This window comes from Pecten maximus, chromosome 18 (assembly GCF_902652985.1).
Source record: "Pecten maximus chromosome 18, xPecMax1.1, whole genome shotgun sequence".
In the NCBI taxonomy this organism is placed as follows: domain Eukaryota; kingdom Metazoa; phylum Mollusca; class Bivalvia; order Pectinida; family Pectinidae; genus Pecten; species Pecten maximus.
This window is the reverse complement of record NC_047032.1, coordinates 5,813,470-5,839,616: the sequence shown is the minus strand read 5'-3', so window position 1 is coordinate 5,839,616 and position 26,147 is coordinate 5,813,470. Positions and strand designations below refer to the sequence as shown.

Genomic DNA, 26,147 nt, shown 5'->3' with positions numbered 1-26,147 from the left:
AAGAATTTTGCGTACAAGGGGGGAATCAATATCTTGGATGCACGGGGAATGGAGTCTATGCTGGCTACGCGGCTGCATTTATATATGGAGTGTACACATGTTTCAAATTCCAAGTGGATTACATTGAACATGAACAGCGCGAATTCTCAATGGATAACATTGACCGTAAACAGCCCGGCTATCTTTCTTCTCTCCCTCTCTTCTTTCTTCTCTCCCTCTCTTCCCTCTCTTCTTTCCCTCCTTTCTTTTCTTCTTTTCTCTCTTTTTCCCTCTTTTCTTTCCTTTTTTCCTTTTTTTTTTATGGTTCAGCTGTGGAGACTAATAAACTGTCCCCGATGATGTGAGTATTAGATGCATTCTACATGTGGTATAAAATTATAGAACCAGTATATATCTAAGTATCTTATGGTTTTTTTTTTTCATTTTTTACGTGGTTGTCATAAATCTACTCAATATAACAGCTTCAAAATTCATTATGGACTTAACAGGCTTTATTTAACTCCATTTGCTAAAAGAAAAAAAAAATGAAAGGTTAAGCACTTATAATTTGGCAGGTTTTAAACAATATTTTGTTTCACCTTCTTCAATTCCTTTGATCTCAGTGCAGTATCATCACATCACAATTGATTGTCAGGCCATTATACACTAGTAACAAATGAAAATAAAATACATGAGTAATTTCACTTGATAACTGGCTAATTAAAAAGAGTAGAGTAGATTAGAGTAGGGTAGAGTATAGTAGGGTAGGGTAGGGTAGGGTAGAGCAGGGTAGAGAGTAGTAGAGTAGGGTAGGGTAGGGTAGGGTAGAGAGTAGTAGAGTAGGGTAGAGAGTAGTAGAGTAGGGTAGAGAGTAATATAGTAGGGTAGGGTAGGGTAGAGTAGGGTAGAGAGTAGTAGAGTAGGGTAGAGAGTAATATAGTAGGGTAGGGTAGGGTAGAGTAGGGTAGAGAGTAGTAGAGTAGAGTAGAGTAGAGTAGAGTAGAGAGTAGTAGAGTAGGGTAGGGTAGGGTAGAGTAGGGGTAGAGTATAGTAGGGTAGGGTAGGGTAGAGAGTAGTAGAGTAGGGTAGAGAGTAGTATAGTAGGGTAGAGTAGGGTAGAGAGTAGTAGAGTAGAGTAGGGTAGAGAGTAGTAGAGTAGGGTAGAGTAGGGTAGAGAGTAGTATAGTAGAGTAGAGTAGGGTAGAGTAGAGTAGAGTAGGGTAGAGTATAGTAGGGTAGAGTAGGGTAGAGTAGAGTAGGGTAGGGTAGGGTAGAGTAAATTAGAGTAGAGTAGGGTAGAGTAGAGTAGGGTAGGGTATGGTAGAGTAAATCAGAGTAGAGTAGAGTAGAGTAGAGTAGGGTAGAGTATAGTAGAGTAGAGTAGGATAGGGTAGGGTAGGGTAGAGTAGAGTAGAGTAGGGTAGAGTAGAGTAGGGTAGAGTAAATTAGAGTAGAGTAGAGTAGAGTAGAGTAGAGTATAGTAGAGTAGAGTAGAGTAGAGTAGAGTAGAGAGTAGTAGAGTAGGGTAGAGAGTAGTAGAGTAGGGTAGAGAGTAATATAGTAGGGTAGGGTAGGGTAGGGTAGGGTAGAGAGTAGTAGAGTAGGGTAGAGAGTAATATAGTAGGGTAGGGTAGGGTAGAGTAGGGTAGAGAGTAGTAGAGTAGAGTAGAGTAGAGTAGAGTAGAGTAGAGTAGAGTAGAGTAGAGTAGAGAGTAGTAGAGTAGGGTAGGGTAGGGTAGAGTAGGGTAGAGTAGGGTAGAGTATAGTAGGGTAGGGTAGAGAGTAGTAGAGTAGGGTAGAGAGTAGTATAGTAGGGTAGAGTAGGGTAGAGAGTAGTAGAGTAGAGTAGGGTAGAGAGTAGTAGAGTAGGGTAGAGTAGGGTAGAGAGTAGTATAGTAGAGTAGAGTAGGGTAGAGTAGAGTAGAGTAGGGTAGAGTATAGTAGGGTAGAGTAGGGTAGAGTAGAGTAGGGTAGGGTAGGGTAGAGTAAATTAGAGTAGAGTAGAGTAGAGTAGGGTAGGGTAGGGTAGAGTAAATTAGAGTAGAGTAGAGTAGAGTAGAGTAGGGTAGAGTATAGTAGAGTAGAGTAGGATAGGGTAGGGTAGGGTAGGGTAGAGTAGAGTAGGGTAGAGTAGAGTAGGGTAGAGTAAATTAGAGTAGAGTAGAGAGTAGTAGAGTAGAGTATAGTAGAGTAGAGTACAGTAGAGTAGAGAGTAGTAGAGTAGGGTAGAGTAGGGTAGAGTAGAGTAGGGTAGGGTAGAGTAGGGTAGGGTAGGGTAGAGTAAATTAGAGTAGAGTAGAGAGTAGTAGAGTATAGTAGAGTAGAGTAGGGTAGGGTAGAGACTAGAGTAGATTAGAGTAGGGTAGTGTAGAGTGTAGTAGAGTACAGTAGAGTAGAGTAGAGTATAGTAGAATAGAGTAGAGTAGGGTAGGGTAGAGTAGAGTACGGTTAGGGTAGGGTAGGGTAGGGTAGGGTAGGGTAGGGTAGGGTAGGGTAGGGTAGAGTATAGAGTAGTAGAGTAGAGTAGGGTAGAGTAGAGTAAATTGGAGTAGAGTAGGGTAGGGTAGAGTAGAGTAGAGTAGAGTAGGGTAGGGTAGGGTAGAGTAGGGTAGGGTAGAGTAGGGTAGGGTAGGGTAGAGTAGGGTAGGGTAGAGTAGGGTAGGATAGGGTAGAGTAGAGTAAATTAGAGTAGAGTAGAGTAGGGTAGAGTATAGTAGAGTAGAGTAGGGTAGAGTAGGGTAGGGTAGAGTAGAGTAGAGTAGGGTAGAGTAAAGTAGAGTAGAGTAGAGTAGGGTAGGGTAGGGTAGAGTAGGGTAGAGTATAGTAGAATAGAGTAGGGTAGGGTAGAGACTAGAGTAGATTAGAGTAGGGTAGTGTAGAGTGTAGTAGAGTAGAGAAGAGAGTATTAGAGTAGAGTAGAGTAAAGCGTAGTATGGTAGAGTAGAGAGTATTAGGGAAGAGAGTAGTAGAGCAGAGTAGAGTAGTATTAAAGCAATAAACTATTAAATTATTTTTATTTCAGAATGACCTTGATCCTGATAACGTGCCTGGCTACTCCCATGTCTGCAACCTGGCCAGTTTCCTGGTGACCCTGAGAGAGCAGGCCACTGGCCTCAGTACAAACCAGGCACTCAATGTCATCAGGCTGTGGGATTCTTTGTCAGACTTTGACAAAACCAGGACACGGTTTCCCCAAAGGTTCTCGTCAGCTGGGTCAGGACGCTTCAAAAGCCCGAAGAAAAATGTGGCGCTAGGAGTGACCAGTATAGAAAGGTAATTATAATACTTCTAACAGTTCTTTGAGGGACCATAGTAGAGTTAATTCATGCCCTTTCAGTCAATAATCAAAATTGTTATGCCTCCTTAAAAATAATTTTAACAACATTTGCATTTAAAATTTACTCTTTACACTGTTATTGCTATCCAAATGAATTGTTACTTGGTGAGGTTACAGATACTATCATACTGAACTCTCAAGTGTAATTTGGAGGACGTTATCAACAAAGGGGGAAGGACGAGACACAATTTTTCTTTATTCTTGTGTTACCGAAATATTCTTGAAAAATAAATTAAACTGTCTTTTTTTGGTGTCTATGGTCGATATTGATGCCAGAGCTTTGCAAACAAATGTCATTTTCATGTTGTGCGCTAGCATGTTTGTTTGCAAAGCTCTGGCATCTATATCGACCAAAGACACCAAAATAAGACAGTTTAATGATTATATTTACATTCTAGACATATTCGTTTTGTTATTTTTGAAAATTAAAATTGATTATAGCTGGTCATGTGCATTTACTTTGTTTATTTGTAGAGCTGTCCTTGGGCCAAACTCCACCAGAGCAAACTGGCCAGATTGCAACAGGTATGTGGAGGCTACTGTGGAGAAGTTGTTGCTCTGCTACCCAAGTGACAGGCGTATCAAGAATGCTCCATTCATGTCACGATGGACACTAATCAAGGAAGGCTATTCCAGGATCCAGTTCCTGATTACATCCAGCAGAAGGGTCCTGGATAGCACTGATATTCAGCTTCCGAGTCTCAACCAGAAGACTATTCAACAGTGGTAAGTTTAATGACACATTGCATGAAATGTATGATTGAGACAACTTTTGTATTGCATAGAAAACGTTCTTTGTCAACTGTGGGCATACTACCATATACACAGTCTGTGGTATTGTTTTTTCCATTAAATTTATCTTCTCAACCTCAGAACTCCAAAATCAATAATTTCCATCTATTGTTGGATCTCCATCCTATTACTTCTATGTAATCAATCAAATAAATGTTATAGTTGGTACCTCTATATTAAACTTAGGAGTCTTGGGGTAGATGTTTTACTTGAATGGTTGGAAGTAGAATCTCATGGCTATTCTAAAGAAATCATCATGGTATAATAAGTTGTAACAAGAATGGTTTCAGCCTATTTTAACTGTGACCTTTATGTAGGTCATGATTATTCATTGACCTAACTTGGTAGCTCTTCTTCCCAGTATAATTCAGGCCAAATATCAGGTCTCTGGGGCTTTCTGTTATTCATCAGAAGTCATTAATAGGTTTAAATATACTTGACCCCTGTGACCTTGAATAATGCCAAGGTAATTAACTTGGACAACATTCTCAGCCCTTCCTCCCAGCATGCTGCAGGCCTAATACTGGTTCTCTGCGACTCTTGGCTGTTTAAAGGGCTTTTACTTAGGGCTTTTGGGAGCCATTAATAGGCCTTCGGGCAGGTGAGCTAACAAAATTGAGAAAATTCTCACATTTATGTTGAACACTTTATTTGATTTAAACAAAAATCATTTACAACTAATTCTTTGCTTTAGGTACAACAAAAAGGGGAAGGAGAGGGATCTCAAGATCCTAATGCAAGGCATTGCTCTTCCATCAGCTTCTATGACTGGACAAGGAGCACCAGCACCAAAACCGAAGCCAGTGTCTTTGCAGTCTGGACAGACTCCTCCCTTCCAGTTTCAGTGTCCACCTGATACTGCTGGCATGGCCAAGCTAAAGAAAAGGATTGTAAAAGCGCCATTAACACCAGCTTTGCTACGGCCAATCCTCCCTATGCCTTCTTCACCTGCCTCTGCACCTGTACAGTTCCAAGTGATAGTGACACCACCACTGCCCACATCAATGGTACCAACTGTACAGCCAGGACAGAAGAGGAAAGCTGTGGATGCAGGGATGGCCAAGAAAAGAAAGACCGCAACTGTCAAGTGCCCTAAGTGTGGAGAAGAGAGAACACCTCCCACTCACCAACAATACATGGGCTTCAGATACTGTGGGAAGACAGGGACAAGTTCCTTTGATGAATGGAGGGCAAGTTTGAAAGAAAAGGGTGTTGCCAGGAAAAAGAAAGATCCGCAGTAGAGCCATGTGGAGTCTGCAGAAGGGCAGCCAGTTTCAACAGTAAAGCCTCCTCAGTCATCTGTTGCTACCATACATTTATATGTAGGACAATTTGTGGAGCAAGAAATGGTAGCAACAAAAGCCATAAAAATTTTTAATGCTGCCTGCTGTATGACAAATATTTCTTTCAATATTGTGATACAGTAGAAGGTTCCAAGCCCTTGCAAAAGCAGAGGAAACTTTTTTATGACTTTCTTAACTTATTCCAAATCTGTCATATATGTTGATATTTCTATGAAATTGAGTAAACAAATGTTGGTTTTTCATAAATCTGAGTCATATAGCAAGTTCTGCAAAGAAGAAAAAGCTTCCATAGTTCAACTGGAAAGAACAATTTCCTTCTTTTTGGAAAGAGATCCGAGTTCAAATCTCGGTGGAAGTAATACATATTTGCAGTTCTTGATATTTTGTAACTATTGTCATCAATGGATATGTTCTTAACAACATTTGTTTGAAAAGATCAAAAGAAAACAAGCGAATGACTGAAAAGAAGATGAAGAACAGTAACACCTATAGAGTGTGTTCATAGAAATTTGTCGAAAAGATCAAGACATACAGATTTCTATGAAACAAAAACTAATGTGTTAACTAGTTCATTCAATCTTATTTTCAGTCCATCATTTGTTTTCTTTCTTTCTTCATTTGTCTTTTTTGCTTCTTTCTTCTCTTCTCTCTTCCCTTGCTTTGCTCGGAGTCGGGGGCGAAAGGAGGGAGGGGAGGAAACTTCTTTCTTCCCAAATGGGGGGGGAAACAGGGGGGAGAAAAGGGGGGAGAGAGGAGAAGGCGTAGAAGAGAGTAGGGGGAAACCTATCTCTCCCTTTCTTTTTTCATTCTTCTTTCCTCTCTTTCTTCTTTCTTCTCTCCCTCTCTTCTTTCTTCTCTCCCTCTCTTCCCTCTCTTCTATCCCTCCTTTCTTTTCTTCTTTTCTCTCTTTTTCCCTCTTTTCTTTCCTTTTTTCCTTTTTTTTTATGGTTCAGCTATGGAGACTAATGGGCTATGGCCTTAGCGCAGTCGGTAGAGCACGAGACTCTTAATCTCGGGGTCGTGGGTTCGAGCCCCACGTTGGGCGTCAATTTTTATTGCCCGTAAATCTCAATGATATTATTAAGTTCTCGATTTCGAGCAAGAAGATAGATTTTTTACAATGTTTGTATTTTTTTTACCTCTAGAGAAGAACCAGTACGTTGGCCGATATATAGCCATACTTGTAATGATTATTCAAGGATAAATATTTGCATACATGATAGATCAATTAACGTCAGTTTGAAAATGTATTTACTCTGGATATCAACTATATGCTATTACATCATGCCTTCGGGTTTTAAATGAATGTAAAAAATGTATATACAAACGACGAAGGAAGATGATTTTATTAATCGTGTACTGTAGGGATGGGCACAATTACATGGCAATGTAATTAATTTAATTACGATTACTTTCAGGTTTTGCTCAATAAAATTACAATTACAGGAGTTTTACAAAGTAATTAATTAAATTACAATTACTTTACCAATGTAATTAAATAAATTGCAAATTGCTTTTGGCATTTGATCACTATATGTCAAAAATATGTCAAAAATATCAAATACACAATTGCATTCAAATAAGGTTTATTAATGTTTAATATGCTTACAACATTCATTATTCAGTCATTTTTCATCATGATATTGTACATGGAGTTATATGCATGCAAAGTTTCATTCACTACACCAATTATTTGTGAAGATACAATAACATGTGGTTATGAGTGGCACCATATATACATATAGTCCATGAATTTATTTATTTATTCATTTTTTTTTTATTTTGTGGTTACAATTTAAGAACATATTAAGTGTTTCAAACTTCTCGATGTTAGAGAGGCAATGTTGCTTTTAAAGTATTGAGATATACACTCGACAGCTTACTAGAAACCATGTATGCTAACTCTACCTAGAGACATTCAAATCAGCTACTGGTGACATAAAGACAGGTTCGTTGTTTTATGGCCAAGTTTGTTACCCTGAGACCTGAGTAGGGGATCAGCCTGGTGGTCACTTTTTAATCAAATTACATTCAAACACAGGGTTATACTAGGGATATGAATGCATGGTGAGGAATTAGTATAACTCTCACCTGTCCTGACCAGGCCTCGAGCTTAAGATCTACGGCACCCAATCGCCTAGTCAGAAATACCCGCAGGTTAAACCACTACATGTGTATATATTGTTAAATGGAAATAGATAAATAAAACGGAGTTTAAACTAAACCAGTACACCACATCCGTGTTAATAAAGAACGTTTCATTGATGGTCGGCCTGATACCCTGACATGACCATAGTGATCGGTCGTCAATTACATGGTTTGAATACCTGAGTCGTAATGTCTATACATACATAGATGCGAATTGTACACACATTGCATATATTCAGCACACTGCAATGTATATCGCAGTATATATATGTGTGTGTTAAGATAGTATTAGCAAACTACAAAAAGTTTCTTACAAAAGGGAAGTTTCCTCATTTAAAACCGAGTTCGTGTAGCACGAGTTCTATTTCCCGGGTTCTGAGTGATCTATAGATACACTTTCCATGGCCATATCATACAGCATGTAACATCTGATATATCTTAGAACATGTAACATCTGACATATCATACAGCATGTAACATCTGACATATCTTAGAACATGTAACATCTGTCATATCTTAGAGCATATAACATTTGACATATCTTGCAGCATATAACATCTGACATATCTTACAGCATATATCATCCGTCATATCTTACAGCATGTAACATCTGACATATCTTAGAACATGTAACATCTGACATATCTTAGAACATGTAACATCTGACATATCTTACAGCATGTAACATCTGACATATCTTACAGCATGTAACATCTGATATATCTTAGAACATGTAACATCTGATATATCTTAGAACATGTAGCATCTTATATATCTTAGAAATATAACATCTGACATATCTTAGAACAAGTAACATCTTATATATCTTAAAACTTGTAACATCTGTCATATCTTAGAACACAAGAAATGCGATTTTTTTTGTATGTTGAATAATGTTAGGTAAGTATCATAGGTACAATAAAAATGAATTGATGGAAAACAACCGTCACTATCTCCTTTATAACGATTATGACAATGAAAACAAAAAAATATCTAGGAGATCTAGAGACACGTGATGTAATAGAAACATGCAGGGGTTGATGACGTGAACTTAGGGGCTTATAGCTAATTTATAAGTTAATGAAAAACATAATAAGAAAGTTTGTTTAAGCTTAATTTATGCAAGTTGACAGTCGTTTTCACATGTCACATGAATATCATAAATCCTATTATCTAAAATCAATAGTACATATTTCCTTGTTTTAAAAATAGACGTTGTCCTATAATGTTTTGAAGATAATGATAATTTTTAGGAGAGACACGTCATGTAATAGAATCATGCAGGGGTTGATGATGTGAACTCAGAGGCAAATTAATAAGTTAATGAAAATCATTTTAATAAAAATTCAGAGTAGTAAATTCAATAGACATGAAAAAAAAATTGTATTTACGTGTATTGCCAAAACGTTTTAGGACTTGTGTGAAAAATTACAGGATTTCATATTTAAATATCCACCGGATTCATACATAGATAGTCTTACGTTCCGTGGCGTAAAGGTTTTGTTGCATTATAAATCAAACTACAAATGCTTTGTTCCAACGCATGAACAAGGTATTATCCTAAATACGGATAATTATGAAATGCTCTTTATCAACCATTAGAGTCAATTTATATTTGATAACTTTACGTGTTATTAGAATCAATTAGTCATACCGTAGTATATACTTTGTATATTTGATAACTTAACTTGTTATTAGTATCAAGTCTTACCGTAGTATATTCGTCAGTACATGGTGTGTTATCTCTGTAGGTTTCAGGTCAGATCAATCCCTACAGACCTCAGAAACACACTTATAGGGACTTGGTTCGCACGAAACAACAGCTGATTGGCTGCAGCTGATGGGCTGATGGGCCGTTTTCACAAACATTACTTTCTTGCATTCATTATGACGTGTCAAAATTACATTGAACATTCACAATTTAATATAAACATCAATAGATACTTAAAAGATTCAGTATATTGACTGCGAGGTACGCTAAGAAAGATTTAAGTGATAGACCTCCTCGTAATAAAATGCAGTTTATAAAAATTCTTGTCTGGTTTATCTGAAATCAAATATGAACGACGCGGGTCAACATCTTGATCTCTAATCTCCATGTATTTCTTATTTGCAGGCACAACCACAAACCCGTTATGTAGATCGTTAAGTTTTGTTTTGACATCTAGATCACAAAATACAGACTTTGGTTTCATTTTGTATTTCAATAATTATCATTTAATATTTTATTATGAACCTCGTGCACTTATTATAGATGTCGATCAAGTGTCACATCATAATGACTTAGTAAAACAGGATTGACAAATATCAAAGAGGTTATGACAAAGAAATACAGCCGCTATTTTACGAATCACCGAGGCAACAACACTCCTTACATGTCACAGCGACATAGGCACTGACTGATGTCACAGCGACATAGACACTGGCTGATGTCACAGCGACATAGACACTGACTGATGTCACAGCGACATAGACACTGACTGATATCACAGCGACACAGCAAAACACTCATGCCTTTCTGTACGGTCCAATAAAAGTGATTGATATAAATTGACATAACTTTTCCGTCGGAGGACACTACAGGCGCTTGTATAGAAAATATGACTTTCAATTTTTTTTTTATATGACAGTGGTATGTGTAATCTGTTAAGCTAAAGGTTGCCAACTACGCCACGAGCGAAACGGCACCCCATCTCACTTCAATCGACTAAAAAACACATTTATTCAAACTGACACGGTGCATACTATATACTAACGCCATCAGGAAACATTCATCTTTAACCTACCGTGTCACTCAATACGAATTGTTACATCCAAAACACAATAATCTGCGAAAACATCGCCGAATTCCTCGCTCTGAACGCCATTTTTCAAACGGCTCCCTCAGCCTGTCCAGATTCTTCATTTACATACGAAGTTGAAAGGTCATGTGATTGTATAATCGGCTGCCGCCAGGTGCACTTTTGGGGGTCATCTCGATTTATTTTACATGTGCATATACAGGACGTCGTTTGCGAGATCACGGACTAATAAGATAGCATGTTTTAATACCAGTGATGAGATCGTCCTTTTCTTTTCTTTAACTGCATCATTTCGGTAGTTGTTGGACTTCGTTTTGAAATCGAAAGATTGCATGTAACGGTGCCCAGTAACTTGTTCAAGACAGGACCGGGGCATTACCAGTATACCATGAATTAGCAGTATCAGTTGAAATTTTTCGAAGTTAAAATTTGGATGGGGTAATAGCTGATAGTTGTTTGATATTTTGTTTTTTATTGAACTGGCCATCTATTTAGGGTTATGCCTATCTTCAATTTTAAAAAAATGGACCACTACATGACTAAGTTAAAAATATATAGACCACACACAATACATGTATCGGTAAGAATAAGAGGTTATTCTGGGTGTTCTGGCGTTAGCCCTAAATACTATAAAATTCTGGCGTTGACACAAAATAACTACTACTACCCCTCAAGTATTCTCTTTACTTTCTCATTTAAATTCAGTTTCTTTATTCTGTAAGCACTTCAGCCAGTTTGATCATCATTATTAGAGTAGCGTTGGATGTTTACACACTCAATCAGATAATTCATCAATAACTTAAATATTAGATATGCGATGTAAAGTGGAATTACATAGATAATCAGTATTACGAAGAATACTTTACTACAATACGTTCAACTCTTTGACATTGTCACCGGTGAATTTCGATAATCATACAGTGATAGATCAATAGGTAAGTCCCGAGTCTTGTATGTACTCATCAAATTTTTATTGAACTCGAAGAATTTCTGGCAAACATTAAATCTAACATTGTGGGAAATGAAAATAAATTGAAGATGGATCATCGATCACAACGTACAAATCGTTTGGCAGGTCTGAAGTATGATCTTCGTATTTGACGACGACATGATATTTGTAAAATGTGTAGAAAGAAATGAACAGGTCTGAAGTAAGTAATGTTGGTACACATGTATACGTTCCGGTAACCTGATGACAGTCTTATTCGTGATTCACTTTTCTTTTTGTTCGTCCAGATTTCAGTAAACTGACAAAAGTAAATCTATAAATAAGCATTTTGTTCTACCTTTGTGACAAAAGTATGCGAATCCATTTCCCATTTATTTTTATTTATTTTTTTATTTTCAAGTATAAAATGTCTAGGCCTATTACGTGAATGTGATTGCAGAATCGACATTCTTGACTTCGTATGCTTGTCATATACGGTGCATGGTACTCTCACGTGCAAAATGATAAATAATTTATGATTATAAATCATCATTCATTGACGAAACTTTTCAAATAATCGTAAATTAGACGAAACTCTTCAGCGAGCCGAAGCGTTTTCCGGACAAAATGCATGCGGAGATGACCCCCAAAAGTGCACCCGACGACTGACGATTATATAATCGTATAACCTTTCAACCCCGTATTTAAATGAAGAATCTGGACAGGCTGAGGGAGCCGTTTGAAAAATGGCGTTCAGAGCGAGGAATTCGTCGATGTTTTCACAGATTATTGTGTTTTGGATGTAACAATTCGTATTGAGTGACACGGTAGGTTAAAGATGAATGTTTAAAAAAACTGACACATGCAGGCTGTAATTTCTTTTGCCACAACATTTTGTCAAAGTTTACAGTAACTTTTATCAAATGTTTTGTTGTCCACACTACAAACTTACAAGTGGTCAAGTGCATGAACCCCATTATCCCCTGTACCTGTGGATAGTAACCTTCACTAGTTTCCTTTAATTGAAATGTGTTTGTTAGTTGATCACGATCCAGATAGCGGATGAGTTTTTTTTATCAACAGCATCCACCACTGTCATATTCCTTGATTTGTAAGGACATTTCACCTCAAGAAGGGATGGAGGATGACATTTACATCTCAAGATACCATCAGGACTTGCTCTGATGTAGGGATGACTTTCACATATGTTAAGACCACATTCTATTATTTTTAAGTCCTGATGGTCGTTTTCATATTTGTCAATGAAGGCTTTTTTAGCTATAGATTCCTTGGTGGTTCCCCATTTTAAAGAACTTACTGTTGGTGTCTTTATCACCTTGGGGAAACGATAGCCTACACAGTCAATAATAAGAGAGTTACAGGCTGGTTTGCTTTTTTCAGTAGCCCGTAAAACTCTCCCAAAGTTACTCGCAGTAATTGAGCCTTTCCTTTGGCAAAACCACTCAATATTGGAACTTTGTCCTCTAGTTAGTTTTTCAATATTTTCCCGGTCAGCTTTAGATGTATTTATTTGGGAAATTATGCTGTCTATGTTTGAGTGATTATTCACGGATAAATGTCTACAAAAATCATATATGGGTAGAGGTCTTGATTCAACAGTCACTTCATTGTTGAATGCAATATAAGGACAGTATTCTCCTGCAATGTCTGGTAAGGATTCTGGACCAACTGTAACGGGATCATCAACAAGTTTGAACCTGTTACAGTTCAGAATATGCACTGCAGGACAATACTGACCAAGATGATGAGTTGCTGAAAACAAGTTGGCTCTTAATTCAAGGACATCTTCATATTCGGGCAATTCAGGATTTGCAATTTTTGTTCCAAAATCTTTAATGGTCCTTTTGATTTTTTTTTTATCTTTTTGTGAATAGCAAGCTCGTCGATAACTGTTGGATTTGCAGATGCACCCTTGGGGTCAGTCCATTTACATAATGTATCAGTACACGAAAGAAGTTCAGTTTGCTGTTGGCCACTTGCCACTAAATCTGAAATACTAAATAATAAGGCTCCAAGATGGCCACAAGTTTGGGGAAAACCAACAGTGCATGTACAGTATCCACCATATGGCACACCACTTATTTTGTCAAGAAATATGAAAACCACTTTAACATCATCAGAATTAGTGGACTGAGAAGGGTTGCACCTTGCACATACAATACTGAATGTTTCAGAGTCTGTGTTCTCGTAGTATTTGACGGAATGAATAAATTGTTTCAATTGATATGGTCTTGAGAGTTTATATGTCCTTGCACTGGAGGTGTCCAACACATTTGAATTTATCAAATATTTTCTAACAGCAGTTTCATCAATTCCTGGAACTTATGTCAAATCACTTGTCCAGTTTTTAATTTTACACAAATATTTAGGAGTCAGCTGTTCATATTCCTCAAGTTGCTTTGGTGTAAATGAATTAAGACAATGGTTTAGTATATACTGCTTGTTACTTAAATTCCCAGATCCAGTGATTGAAATTCCAAGAGAATGACACAAAAATATAGTTTTAGCTTTCTTAGGAAAATTGATGTCAATATCATGTAATTTACATGATTACTTTAATTCTTCTGTCTTTAATCCTGCAACATCTTTATATGTCTTCAATGTAGAAGTTTTGACAGAATCAAATACAAGTTTCTTTGGTGGCATATTCTGATGTCATACTTGTTGTATAAAGACTTACATCTGGTGATTTGTTAGTCTGTAATTTAAAGGGGACACTGTTCAAGTTCTTATATTTCAATAAATACTTCTTTATTGGGTTATCAAACAGTGTACAGGAGTTGTAAAACTGAAATTATTCGATCAAGATAATTTATATTTCAATGCTAACATTTATTTAGATTTTCATTAACGTAAATTAAATTTCTTGAGTATGAAGACAGCATTACTAGTAAGCATTAGCCAATAGTAACATAGACCAGAGATCATTTTTACATTCGCTTAATTTTTTTTATGGTAAATATAGTCAAATATCCTTTAATTAATTATATATATTGTCAGGAAACACAATACAGAATACCTACAAATAATTTACGAAGAAATGACAATGGAAGGTCGATGAGATAGTACTGTTGTAAAAAATACGGTATCGGGACAGGAAATCGAAAGTGGCTCCATGTTGATAAGCAAGTGTTGCAGTGGTAGAGTGCATGAGTACTTGATCTAAATCGCTGTTTTTGTATTAAAAGTGACTAATTCATTGTCTGAAACATATTTTTTATTATTAATTGATAATTTGAAAATTCCGTCTACCTATTACCCTATCACGAAAACTCATTGTGATACATCTACAGCCATGTCAACGAAGTGATAGTTTTGAGCGGGCAACCGATCCGCTGTAGTTTGTTTACGTTCGCCTAGCAACCGGAACTCCTGTCGTGCGCAAAGCATTATGGGATATCGAAATTCCGAGTATGGTTACTCTACACAAATATAGACTCTGAGTTACAATTAAAATAAATATTTTTATATGAACATCGAGGGGTGTCATTTTTACCGAATGTTCGTTCATTTAAGAGCCAATTCCCAACTTCCAAATGCACAGGTTACTGAGTAGGCCTATTAACAGTTACTGACAGTACAGTAGAGTATATCACCATTTTGTATATAAATACAACAGCTGAAAATACAAATAAACTCGCCCCGCATTTCCCGTATTTTTTTTCAATAGGGGCCACGTGGTATTTATTGAACGAATATTACTGGTTTTGTGATGAATGCCGTACAGTGATTTTCACAGCTAGTGTAGATTATTACTTTTGAAGTGGTGGCAATATAGTATCGCCTGATAAAGATGATGAAAATTGAATCAAATACAAAGTATCGGAATATTGAAGCGAGTTGACGCGAGCACCTGTTGTCAGCCTGTAACAGACGCGCTGACAGACCATCACAAAACAGGTTTTCTTTCGTAATCGATTGGGACATATAACTCAAAACACATATACAGTGGTATAACCGCAGTTAAAAATGTGGATGTATGTATATTCTTCTATATTGACACCACTCTAAAAAAATAAATAAATAAACAGAAAGGCATTCTGAAGTAAATTTTGTTGAAAAGTCAGATAGGATAAAACATGCATGTACTTGATTTGAATAGTTATAATAAAAACACTGATGAATAGGCTATACTTATAAACATAAAGTTTATTAAATTAATTTTGTTTTCATTTGTTTTTCTGAATGATTATTCATTTATATATCTATAATTGATTCATTCATTTATTCCAAATTATAATTCAAGTCACTCTTGACAGACATTCCACACATGCAGGAACAAACATTACACTCACTTTGGCAGGCATAAATTAATCTTCCAATCACAAATTTTCAAATTGATTCTGCAGTCCTAATACACACACACACACATATATATATATATAATGAAAGCTCTCTGTCTCAATCTGACATGCATACATTTGATTTAATATCATCCAACCACACATTTTTTTTCTGTGTCCAATTATTATGGTGAGAAAAATAGACTGCTGGCTCCTTCTGTAGACACCATAGCTGTAGGGTAAGTGTACACACTGGCAAAACAATCGGTTCATTTTGATGATTATCTTGCATGGCACATCTGGCAACACCAGGACGAGTCCGACAACTTCCTTCTTTCATATGCCCGATAAATTCTAGAAGGTAAACAACTAGCATGGTAGGATTTGTTGCAGTAATAACATGATGCCCAGTATACCTCTTCCTCAATAGGTGAAACAAATTGGTGGACCATGCAGACTTGACAAATAAGCATCCCTTGCCCCTCTGGAATTTCACTGTCCTGATGAAGAGTTGAAAATGGCTCAACATCAACATCCAGCTCACCATGACATGGCTGAACATGATCCTTGCCAAGAGCTGAAGATGGTACAGCATCAATGATTATATCTGAAGGAGAGCAGTGATGACAAAGCCAGTTTGAAGAAACAATTAAGCTTAAATCAACATCAGTTTGTTCTTGGTAATTTAGACAGTCCCAGTGGAACCATCGGTCACAACCATCGCAACCAACCCAAAGGATTCCTCCTTCTTCCTCATTGCAATGACCTCTGATATTGCATACTTGACAGGTATATATCTCATCTGCCAGTTCGTTGTTGTTGTCCTGTAGGTAAAAAATATTTATAGTATAATTTATGATATGGTAATTTCTATATGATAAACATTGATGACAATTTATATATGTGACTGTGTGTGTATTGTGTAACATGCACTACATGCATATAAAAGGTATATGTATCAGTCAACAATATAAATTTTAAAAGCAGTATAAAGAATATATATAAACTATGCAATTCCTTTGACAAAATCATTGTAAGTCTATATTATATTACCTCAATGTTAACTACACGACTGTTTGACTTTCTCTTCTTTGGTGGTTTGATTGTTGGTAAAGGTATCGGTAAATCAAATTCCTCTGTCTGTGCAATTGCTTTCTGCTGGAAATAGAAAGAAAATCAATTTATCAAAAAACTACTATTGTATTCATCATGTGATCTGTCAAAAAGAGCTAAAAATTAGCCTCTAAATAATCAGTTGAACAACATTTTGATAAAGTCATAAAAATTTAACAAAAAAGATTTTTTTTAAAAATGGAAGAATTCAAAATTGCACTAACTCTTTTCTCTTTTGATGTCTGTTTCTTGGTGGTTTTTTTAATTTGTTTTTCCTTTTCTTTTTCTTTTAACTTGGAATAAATCTCGTTTCCTGAAGTGATTGTTGAAGTAAATATTATAAGAATTATTAGCATAGAATTTTCCAGCAGTTTTAATGACCAATTCAAAAAGCTAGTTTATGTGTTTCTTGTTTCTAATCATGATGAATTAAAACAGTATTTGATTTTTTCATCTGCATACCTGTTATAACCCTGGATTCTGTTACAATCCTTGTGTTTTTTTGTTTATTTCCAGAGGATCCAATGATTGGGACAAAAATGTCTGCCAATTCTTGTGGGATCAGGCCTCCAGTTACTAAGGGATGTCCTCGTACAAACTGACCACATGTATGGCAAAGAGGATCATGATTACAGGGATTGTCTCCCCCTGGTCATGGAATGGGCAAGGTGTAATCCGCTTCTGAGGCTGTGAGTCGTGTTTTGTCAATGGCATTTGCATCCAAGGGGACGATCCCACATTTCCTGAATGCAGTTTTGATATTATGTGGGCTGAATACCCTATCAACTGCTGAAAGCAGGACCTGTGAAAACCTGGAAATTGGGTAAAAATTAATAATAAAAAAAAATGAAAAAAATCTCTCCCTTTCTAATTTTTCTGTCTGTCGGACATTTGGACAAGCACACATGTATTATCTGAAAGGCCTAATGGAAATAACATTTTAGAATATAGAGATCACGATTATTTCTACATATATTTTCTCTGTTTTCGATGCAATTTTCTTTTTGTTTTATTTTTTATGTATTTTTCTTTAAATTACTTTAATTTAATTTCAGGCATTTCACACAGATTTTTGAAGGTTACCTCCCCTTTCCAATCATCAAATGAGGATTTGCATATCCCAAACTGACTGACAAATCAGAAAGCTGTTTTTTGAGTGGCCGGAATAAGGCCACATCCAGGGGCTGCAATATGTGTGTTGTGTGTGGAGGCAGGCACAACAACTCGACCCTATTTTCTTTGGCCTTCTCAATGATGTTGAGTGAAAGATGACTCTCGTGGTTATCCATGATCAGTAGTAAGGGTCTCTGCTTGGATGCGTGTTTCAGGAATACCTTGTCAAACAACTTCTCAAACAAATCAGCATCCATATACCCATTTGTGGAAGTTCCGAAAAGCCATTCTTGAGGTATTCCTGTGAATAAACAAAAATGTAAGTAATTTAAATTGAAGCAGTAATTTTTTTTCAAATAAATGAAATTTAAAAATTAAAACCAAAACAATGATTAATCAAAAAGTGATTTGAAAAACCCATAATTTGTTTAAGAACTATGTATAACTAAGATTATGAAGGAAGTCTCCCATCAGCGGACACACAAATTGTAGCTGTTGTATGGTTAGTTGTTGTGACTTGTTTCGTGTAGGCACCTCTATTTGTAACACATATTTTATCTTGTGCCACTGACCCCTTTCCGAAACCTGTCTCATCCATGTTATATATGAGATGGGGTTTGTCCTCAATTCCTGAAATAATTTTATAATGATGTTTTGTCAATAAGCCCATCCCTGTATAATTTTTTTTTATTTGAAAGGTTTTTAAATTTCATATTGTTTTGTAATGGTTGTGGAAACTGTTCTATTTTTATATGATTGACTCTTGAATGAAACTTGTATTTAATAAAAAAAATATTAGATAGGACTTCAAATTTGTATTTCTTTTTTTCTCAGGCAATATATGGAAAAGGAGGAGAGAAGTCTTACCAAGTTTATGTACAGTCTCCTTCAATAATGTGAAGTACTGTGCCATAACATTGGGGTTGGCCATCCTTGCCCGTCCACCATCAATGGTCTGAGGCTTCCTCATGTGCAGGCTTGGATTTCTGCGGAAAAAAATCCTCATCCATTTATTTGATGGACCAGTTGGCCCAATTACACTTTTCCTTCCTGACTTTTTTTATTATTTGAGATATGAACATTTTAATCATTTTTCGAGAAAGTGGTAAGGACCTCTCTTCGCAATACTAAATGTATATGACAAGATGCTTCTCTTCCTCAGGGGTTAGAACAACGTGAGGTTGTCCCCCTTTGTTAAGATTTCTGGCATATCTCCGCAAAGTCATGTGAGGTACATCATGTTTCGCTTTTAAATTTTAAAACCTATGAAGAAATGGGACACTTGATTTCTCATGAACTGATCTGAAGTTCAAATAACATAAGAATCTGTTAAAATTGTGTGTTTAGCTACGATTTTAGATATTACCCTCAAACATTAACTTGGGAGATATTGCAGTTGATATAAAGGTAACAAAACACCTGATTTCAACTAGACCTATATATAGCTACACCAATCTTTTAAGCATGTGTGGTCTCTAATTATTTTCGTTTTTATAAATATCGCATACACCATCATATTCAGAATTAAGCATGACAATGCAACTAAACATACTATGACAAATCATCACCGGGCCCTGGATGTGAAAACCTTTTTTTTATCGTTCACTTTGCTGATTTCACAGAGATATTAGAGTATCAAAATATACATTATAGTGCTATTTAGTGAGCGAAGGGAGGTAACTCCTAAAAGAATCCTGTGAAATCCGAAATACAGTGCAAGAGCACCTGCTCTCGTCTTTTAGTGATCTCCTTCCAACATGCGCAGTAACAGTGTTATACTACAATGGCGGAGCGGCAAGTATGAATTTTTATGTGCATGTCTTAAAAATGCTATTACTCCGATATGACATGTTGGTTGTGCAAAAGATTGGTAACGAAGAATTCTGAGATTACTAGAAATAATCTTAAATGTCTGTTGAGTCGTATAACGCATGTTAAGGTAATTTAAAACAATCGTCGAATTACCTAATTTATCTAAGAATGTATGTATTTTTATAGTTAAGTCCAACGTTTCAAAACCGACACCGACGATAAGGACTCTCGGATGTGAACACAAGCAGATGACGTTGTGAGAGTTGTCCCCCTTGAACGCAGATTAATCCGCGCGCGTGAAATGCTATGTAAGATTATAAGACTCTATCATATGTGGTCATGTAGGATAGGGATATTCCACCCGAGGGGTCACAAAATTTTGTGACCCAGAGGGTGAAATATCCCTATCCTACATGAACCACATATGATTGAGTATTTTTCTCTCATTCCCCAACCTAAAATATGCAAAAATAGGCACTATCTGTCGATAGCTTTCTCAGATAGACGCCATTTTTTCTCAATCCAAACTTTTTTTCTACTGCATATAATAAAAAAGAACAGCGCCAATCGATTTACCATACCCCATATATGCAAACTACGTTTGCTGTTCTAAAAACGAAGGAAACCATTCATTTCCACAGTCTAACGTTGTTTCAGCAGCCCTGTCATTGCAAGCGAAGCCAAATCACTTGATGTCGGCCAAGCTAGTGTGTCCTTTCGCGTGAAACTATAGTTCCATGTTTTATTAATAAAAAAAACAATAAAAGAACGTGTTTTTTTACATAATTTATATCATAAATAAAAAAAAATTATTAGATCTGGCCTAGCACATGGAGCAGACGATGTGTTTACAAATCTATAGATAGATCTACTTTCGGTTCGGCGACCTACTTTTGTATCATTGCGCGCGCGTGGCTATCCTACACCGGAAGCGAGGTAATACACACACAGCAAGCATGACTCTATCCAACATGGCGAGATATGAGAGAATCACTTTATTTCCTATATTGGAAAAACCTGCAAAAAATGCAAACGCTATTGCAAGGGAAGCAACAATACCCCTATCAAGAAATGGAAAGTTCACGAGCGAACAAAGCAGTCGCATTGATGGTTAAATTTGCTGGTAAATCACTATATCTTACTCCGAGTTTAAATAAGGTTGTTGTTAAATTGTCCCTGTTGTTAAATTAACAGTTTAGCTCTAAGAGTAAACATTCTATTAAGCTCTCGATTTCGAGCAAGAAGAGAGTTTTTTTTACAATGTTGGTATTTTTTTTTTACCTCGAGAGAAGAACCAGTACGTTGGCCGATATATATCATATACTTGTAATGATTATTCAAGGATAAATATTTGCATACATGATAGATAAATTAACGTCAGTTAGAAAATGCATTTACTCCGGAGATCAACTATATGCTATTACATCATGCCTTCGGGTTTAAAATGAATTTAAAAAATGTATATACAAACGACAAAGGAAGATGATTTTATTAATCGTGTCCTGAAGGGATGGGCACAATTACATGGCAATGTAATGAATTACGATTACTTTTAGGTTTTGCTCAATTAAATTACAATTACAGGAGTTTTACAAAGTAATTAATTAAATTACAATTACTTTACCAATGTAATTAAATAAATTGCAAATTGCTCTTGGCATTTTATCACTATATGTCAAAAATATGTCAAAAAATATCAAATACACAATTGCATTCAAATAAGGTTTATTAATGTTTAATATGCTTACAACGTTCATTAGTCAGTCATTTTTCATCATGATATTGTACATGGAGTTATATGCATGCAAAGTTTCATTCACTACACCAATTATTTGTGAAGATACAATAACATGTGGTTATGAGTGGCACCATATATATATATATAGTCCATGAATTTACTTTATTTATTCACTTATTTTTTTTTAATTTTGTGGTTACAATTTAGGAACATATTAAGTGTTTCAAACTTCTCGATGTTAGAGAGGCAATGTTGCTTTTAAAGTATTGAGATATACACTCGACAGCTTACTAGAAACCATGTATGCTAACTCTACCTAGAGACATTCAAATCAGCTACTGGTGACATAAAGACAGGTTCGTTGTTTTATGGCCAGGTTTGTTACCCTGAGACCTGAGTAGGGGGTCAGCCTGGTGGTCACTTTTTAATCAAATTATATTCAAACACAGGGTTATACTAGGGCTATGAATGCATGGCGAGGAATTAGTATAACTCTCACCTGTCCTGACCAGACCTCGAGCTTACGATCTACGGCACCCAATCGCCTAGTCAGAAATACCCGCAGGTTAATCCACTACATGTATATATATTGTTAAATGGAAATTGACAAATAAAACACAGTTTAAACTAAACCAGTACACCACATGCGTGTTCTTAATAAAGAACGATTCATTGGCGCAGTAATGCCTGACATAATCAAAGTGACAAACCATCTATGAGATGATGAGAATACCTGGGTCGTAATGTATATACATACATAGATGCGAATTGTACACATATCACATATATTCAGCACACTAAAATGTATATCGCAGTATATATATGCGTGTGTTAAGATAGTATTAGCAATCTATAAGTCAATCGGAACTTCTTGGATATGAGAATGTTAAGAGAACCTTTGACGAATGCACATATTTTCTTGTTGAAACTGAATAATTGTTATATCTTTAATTAGATTTTAACCGAGTGACTTTAAAAAACAAGTCAATATATTTTTTTCTCCTCTGAAACAGAGACCACTTGTGCAACAGTGCATCTGGGACTGTTCTCTTTGGAAAACAATGGAGGCGTCAGTAATAATGAGATATGTTTTGGTGACGGAAAACAATGGAGGCGTCAGTAATAATGAGATATGCTTTGGTGACGGAAAACAATGGAGGCGTCAGTAATAATGAGATATGTTTTGGTGACGGAAAACAATGGAGGCGTCAGTAATAATGAGATATGCTTTGGTGACGGAAAACAATGGAGGCGTCAGTAATAATGAGATATGTTTTGGTGACGGAAAACAATGGAGGCGTCAGTAATAATGAGATATGTTTTGGTGACCAGAAAACAATGGAGGCGTCAGTAATAATGAGATATGTTTTGGTGACCGGAAAATAATGGAGGCGTCAGTGATAATGAGATATGTTTTGGTGACGGAAAACAATGGAGGCGTCAGTAATAATGAGATATGTTTTGGTGACCGGAAAACAATGGAGGCGTCAGTAATAATGAGATATGTTTTGGTGACCGGAAAACAATGGAGGCGTCAGTAATAATGAGATATGTTTTGGTGACCGGAAAATAATGGAGGCGTCAGTAATAATCAGATATGTTTTGGTGACGGAAAACAATGGAGGCGTCAGTAATAATGAGATATGTTTTTGTGACGGAAAACAATGGAGGCGTCAGTAATAATGGGATATGTTTTGGTGACGGAAAACAATGGAGGCGTCAGTAATAATGAGATATGTTTTGGTGACCGGAAAATAATGGAGGCGTCAGTAATAATAAGATATGTTTTGGTGACGGAAAACAATGGAGGCGTCAGTAATAATGAGATATGTTTTTGTGACGGAAAACAATGGAGGCGTCAGTAATAATAAGATATGTTTTGGTGACCGGAAAATAATGGAGGCGTCAGTAATAATGAGATATGTTTTGGTGACGGAAAACAATGGAGGCGTCAGTAATAATGAGATATGTTTTGGTGACCGTAAAATAATGGAGGCGTCAGTAATAATGAGATATGTTTTGGTGACGGAAAACAATGGAGGCGTCAGTAATAATGAGATATGTTTTTGAGACGGAAAACAATGGAGGCGTCAGTAATAATGAGATAAGTTTTGGTGACCGGAAAATAATGGAGGCGTCAGTAATAATGAAATATGTTTTGGTGACGGAAAACAATGGAGGCGTCAGTAATAATGAGATATGTTTTGGTGACGGAAAACAATGGAGGCGTCAGTAATAATGAGATATGTTTTGGTGACCGGAAAACAATGGAGGCGTCAGTAATAATGAGATATGTTTTGGTGACGGAAAACAATGGAGGCGTCAGTAATAATGAGATATGTTTTGGTGACCGGAAAATAATGGAGGCGTCAGTAATAATAAGATATGTTTTGGTGACGGAAAACAATGGAGGCGTCAGTAATAATGAGATATGTTTTTGTGACGGAAAACAATGGAGGCGTCAGTAATAATGGGATATGTTTTGGTGACGGAAAACAATGGAGGCGTCAGTAATAATGAGATATGTTTTGGTGACCGGAAAATAATGGAGGCGTCAGTAATAATAAGATATGTTTTGGTGACGGAAAACAATGGAGGCGTCAGTAATAATGAGATATGTTTTGGTGACGGAAAACAATGGAGGCGTCAGTAATAATAAGATATGTTTTGGTGACCGGAAAATAATGGAGGCGTCAGTAATAATGAGAAATGTTTTGGTGACGGAAAACAATGGAGGCGTCAGTAATAATGAGATATGTTTTGGTGACCGTAAAATAATGGAGGCGTCAGTAATAATGAGATATGTTTTGGTGACGGAAAACAATGGAGGCGTCAGTAATAATGAGATATGTTTTTGAGACGGAAAACAATGGAGGCGTCAGTAATAATGAGATATGTTTTGGTGACCGGAAAATAATGGAGGCGTCAGTAATAATGAGATATGTTTTGGTGACGGAAAACAATGGAGGCGTCAGTAATAATGAGATATGTTTTGGTAACAGGAAAACAATGGAGGCGTCAGTAATAATGAGATATGTTTTGGTGACGGAAAACAATGGAGGCGTCAGTAATAATGAGATATGTTTTGGTGACAGGAAAACAATGAAGGCGTCAGTAATAATGAGATATATTTTGGTGACAGGAAAACAATGGAGGCGTCAGTAATAATGGGATATGTTTTGAGTTCCATTTCCCGGGTTAGAGTGATCTATATATACATTTTCCATGGTCATATCTTACAGCATATAACATCTGACATATCTTAGAACATATAACATCTGTCATATCTTACAGCATGTAACATCTGACATATCTTACAGCATGTAACATCTGACATATCTTACAGCATGTAACATCTGACATATCTTACAGTATATAACATCTGCCATATCTATCACTCTATCTTAACTGGGGCATTGTAAATATGTGTAAACATACAAACAATGCCATCGGTTTCTCGAAGAGAAATATCATATATACTATTTCCTCACGAAAACATCGTCTGTTTTAATTGATATAACTGTAAAATGTGCGATGAAAAAAAACCAGATGAAACTTTCTTTTACCTTCAATATCACACAAGAAATGAGCTTTTATGTATGTTGAATATCGTTAGGTAAGTACCAATGGTACAATAAAAACGAATTGATGGAAAACAACCGTCACTATCTCCTTAATAACGATAATGACAATGAAAACAAACAAAAAAATCTTCTTTCTTTTTTTTAGTTTGATTTATGCAAGTTGACAGTCTTTTCCCTGAAAACTTGACATGTATTTTTCACATGTCACATGAATATCATAAATCCTATTATCTAAAATCAATAGTACATATTTCCTTGTTTTAAAGATAATGATAATCTTTAGGAGAGACACGCCATGTAATAGAAACATGCTGGGGTTGATGATGTGAACTCGGAGTCAAATCAATAAGTTAATGAAAATCATTTTAATAAAATTTTCCTTTTTAAGTCGATTAAACGAGAACTCGTTGTTTGAAATTACATAACCAAAAATCAAGTATAGAAACAGGTTATTTCAGTTATTGTTGTCTCCGTTTATTTTCATGTGGCAATCTCTAGATTTAGGTGTAGTGCCAAAACGTTTTAGGACTTGTGTGAAAAATTACAGGATTTCATATTTAAATATCCACCGGATTCATACGTAAATAGTCTAATATGCCATGGCGTACAAGTTTTGCTGCATTGTAAACCAAACTTCAAATGGTTTGTTCCAACGCATGAACAAGGTATTATCCTAAAAAACGGATAATTATGAAATGCGTTGTATCAATCATTGCTATCTAAGTTTTATATAATCAATTAATCTTACCGTATTATATACGTTTATATATTTGATAACTTTACGTGTTATTAGAATCAATTAATCTTCCCGTGGTATATACTTTTATATATTTGATGACATTACATGTTATTAGAATTAATTAGTCTTACCGTAGTAGATATTTTTATATATTTAATACTTTACGTGTTATAAGAATCAATAAGTCTTACCGTAGTATATAGTCAGTACATGGCGTATTCTCTTTGTATGTCTATATTTCCTGTCTCTCTCTCTCACTTTCTTAAACAATGACATCAGTGACGTTTATCATTTTTATACTTTTTTTTTTATCATATTCTGATCCTTGTAATTCATCACCTAAGGGACCAATGGAATTTTAGATTTGTATCTGAATATCTATCTGACAGCTGTCATTCAACATATACGATCTTGCTTACTTCAGGACAACTATGCATGCATATATATATACGTGA

The 26,147-nt window shown here is 36.0% G+C and overlaps 1 protein-coding gene, 1 long non-coding RNA gene and 1 other non-coding gene across 3 annotated transcripts in view; all 3 read left to right on the top strand.

The window, feature by feature from the left end:
• The window catches only part of LOC117316987, a 14,996-nt gene extending 9,513 nt beyond the window's left edge, over window positions 1–5,483 (top strand). Inside the window, exons 2-4 of the mRNA XM_033871766.1 lie at window positions 3,002–3,252; window positions 3,791–4,042; window positions 4,803–5,483. Coding sequence (XP_033727657.1) covers window positions 3,002–3,252; window positions 3,791–4,042; window positions 4,803–5,349 — 1,050 coding nt within the window. The 3' untranslated portion in view covers window positions 5,350–5,483. The remainder of the gene's footprint in view (window positions 1–3,001; window positions 3,253–3,790; window positions 4,043–4,802) is intronic.
• Window positions 5,484–6,387: 904 nt separating this feature from the next.
• Trnak-cuu lies at window positions 6,388–6,457 on the top strand. The gene has a single exon. It is a non-coding gene; the product is annotated as a tRNA-Lys (tRNA).
• A 9,476-nt stretch (window positions 6,458–15,933) lies between these two features.
• LOC117316103 lies at window positions 15,934–19,012 on the top strand. The gene is made up of 4 exons (XR_004529822.1): window positions 15,934–16,382; window positions 17,223–17,529; window positions 17,762–18,138; window positions 18,654–19,012. It is a non-coding gene; the product is annotated as an uncharacterized LOC117316103 (long non-coding RNA).
• The last annotated feature ends 7,135 nt before the right edge of the window (window positions 19,013–26,147 follow it).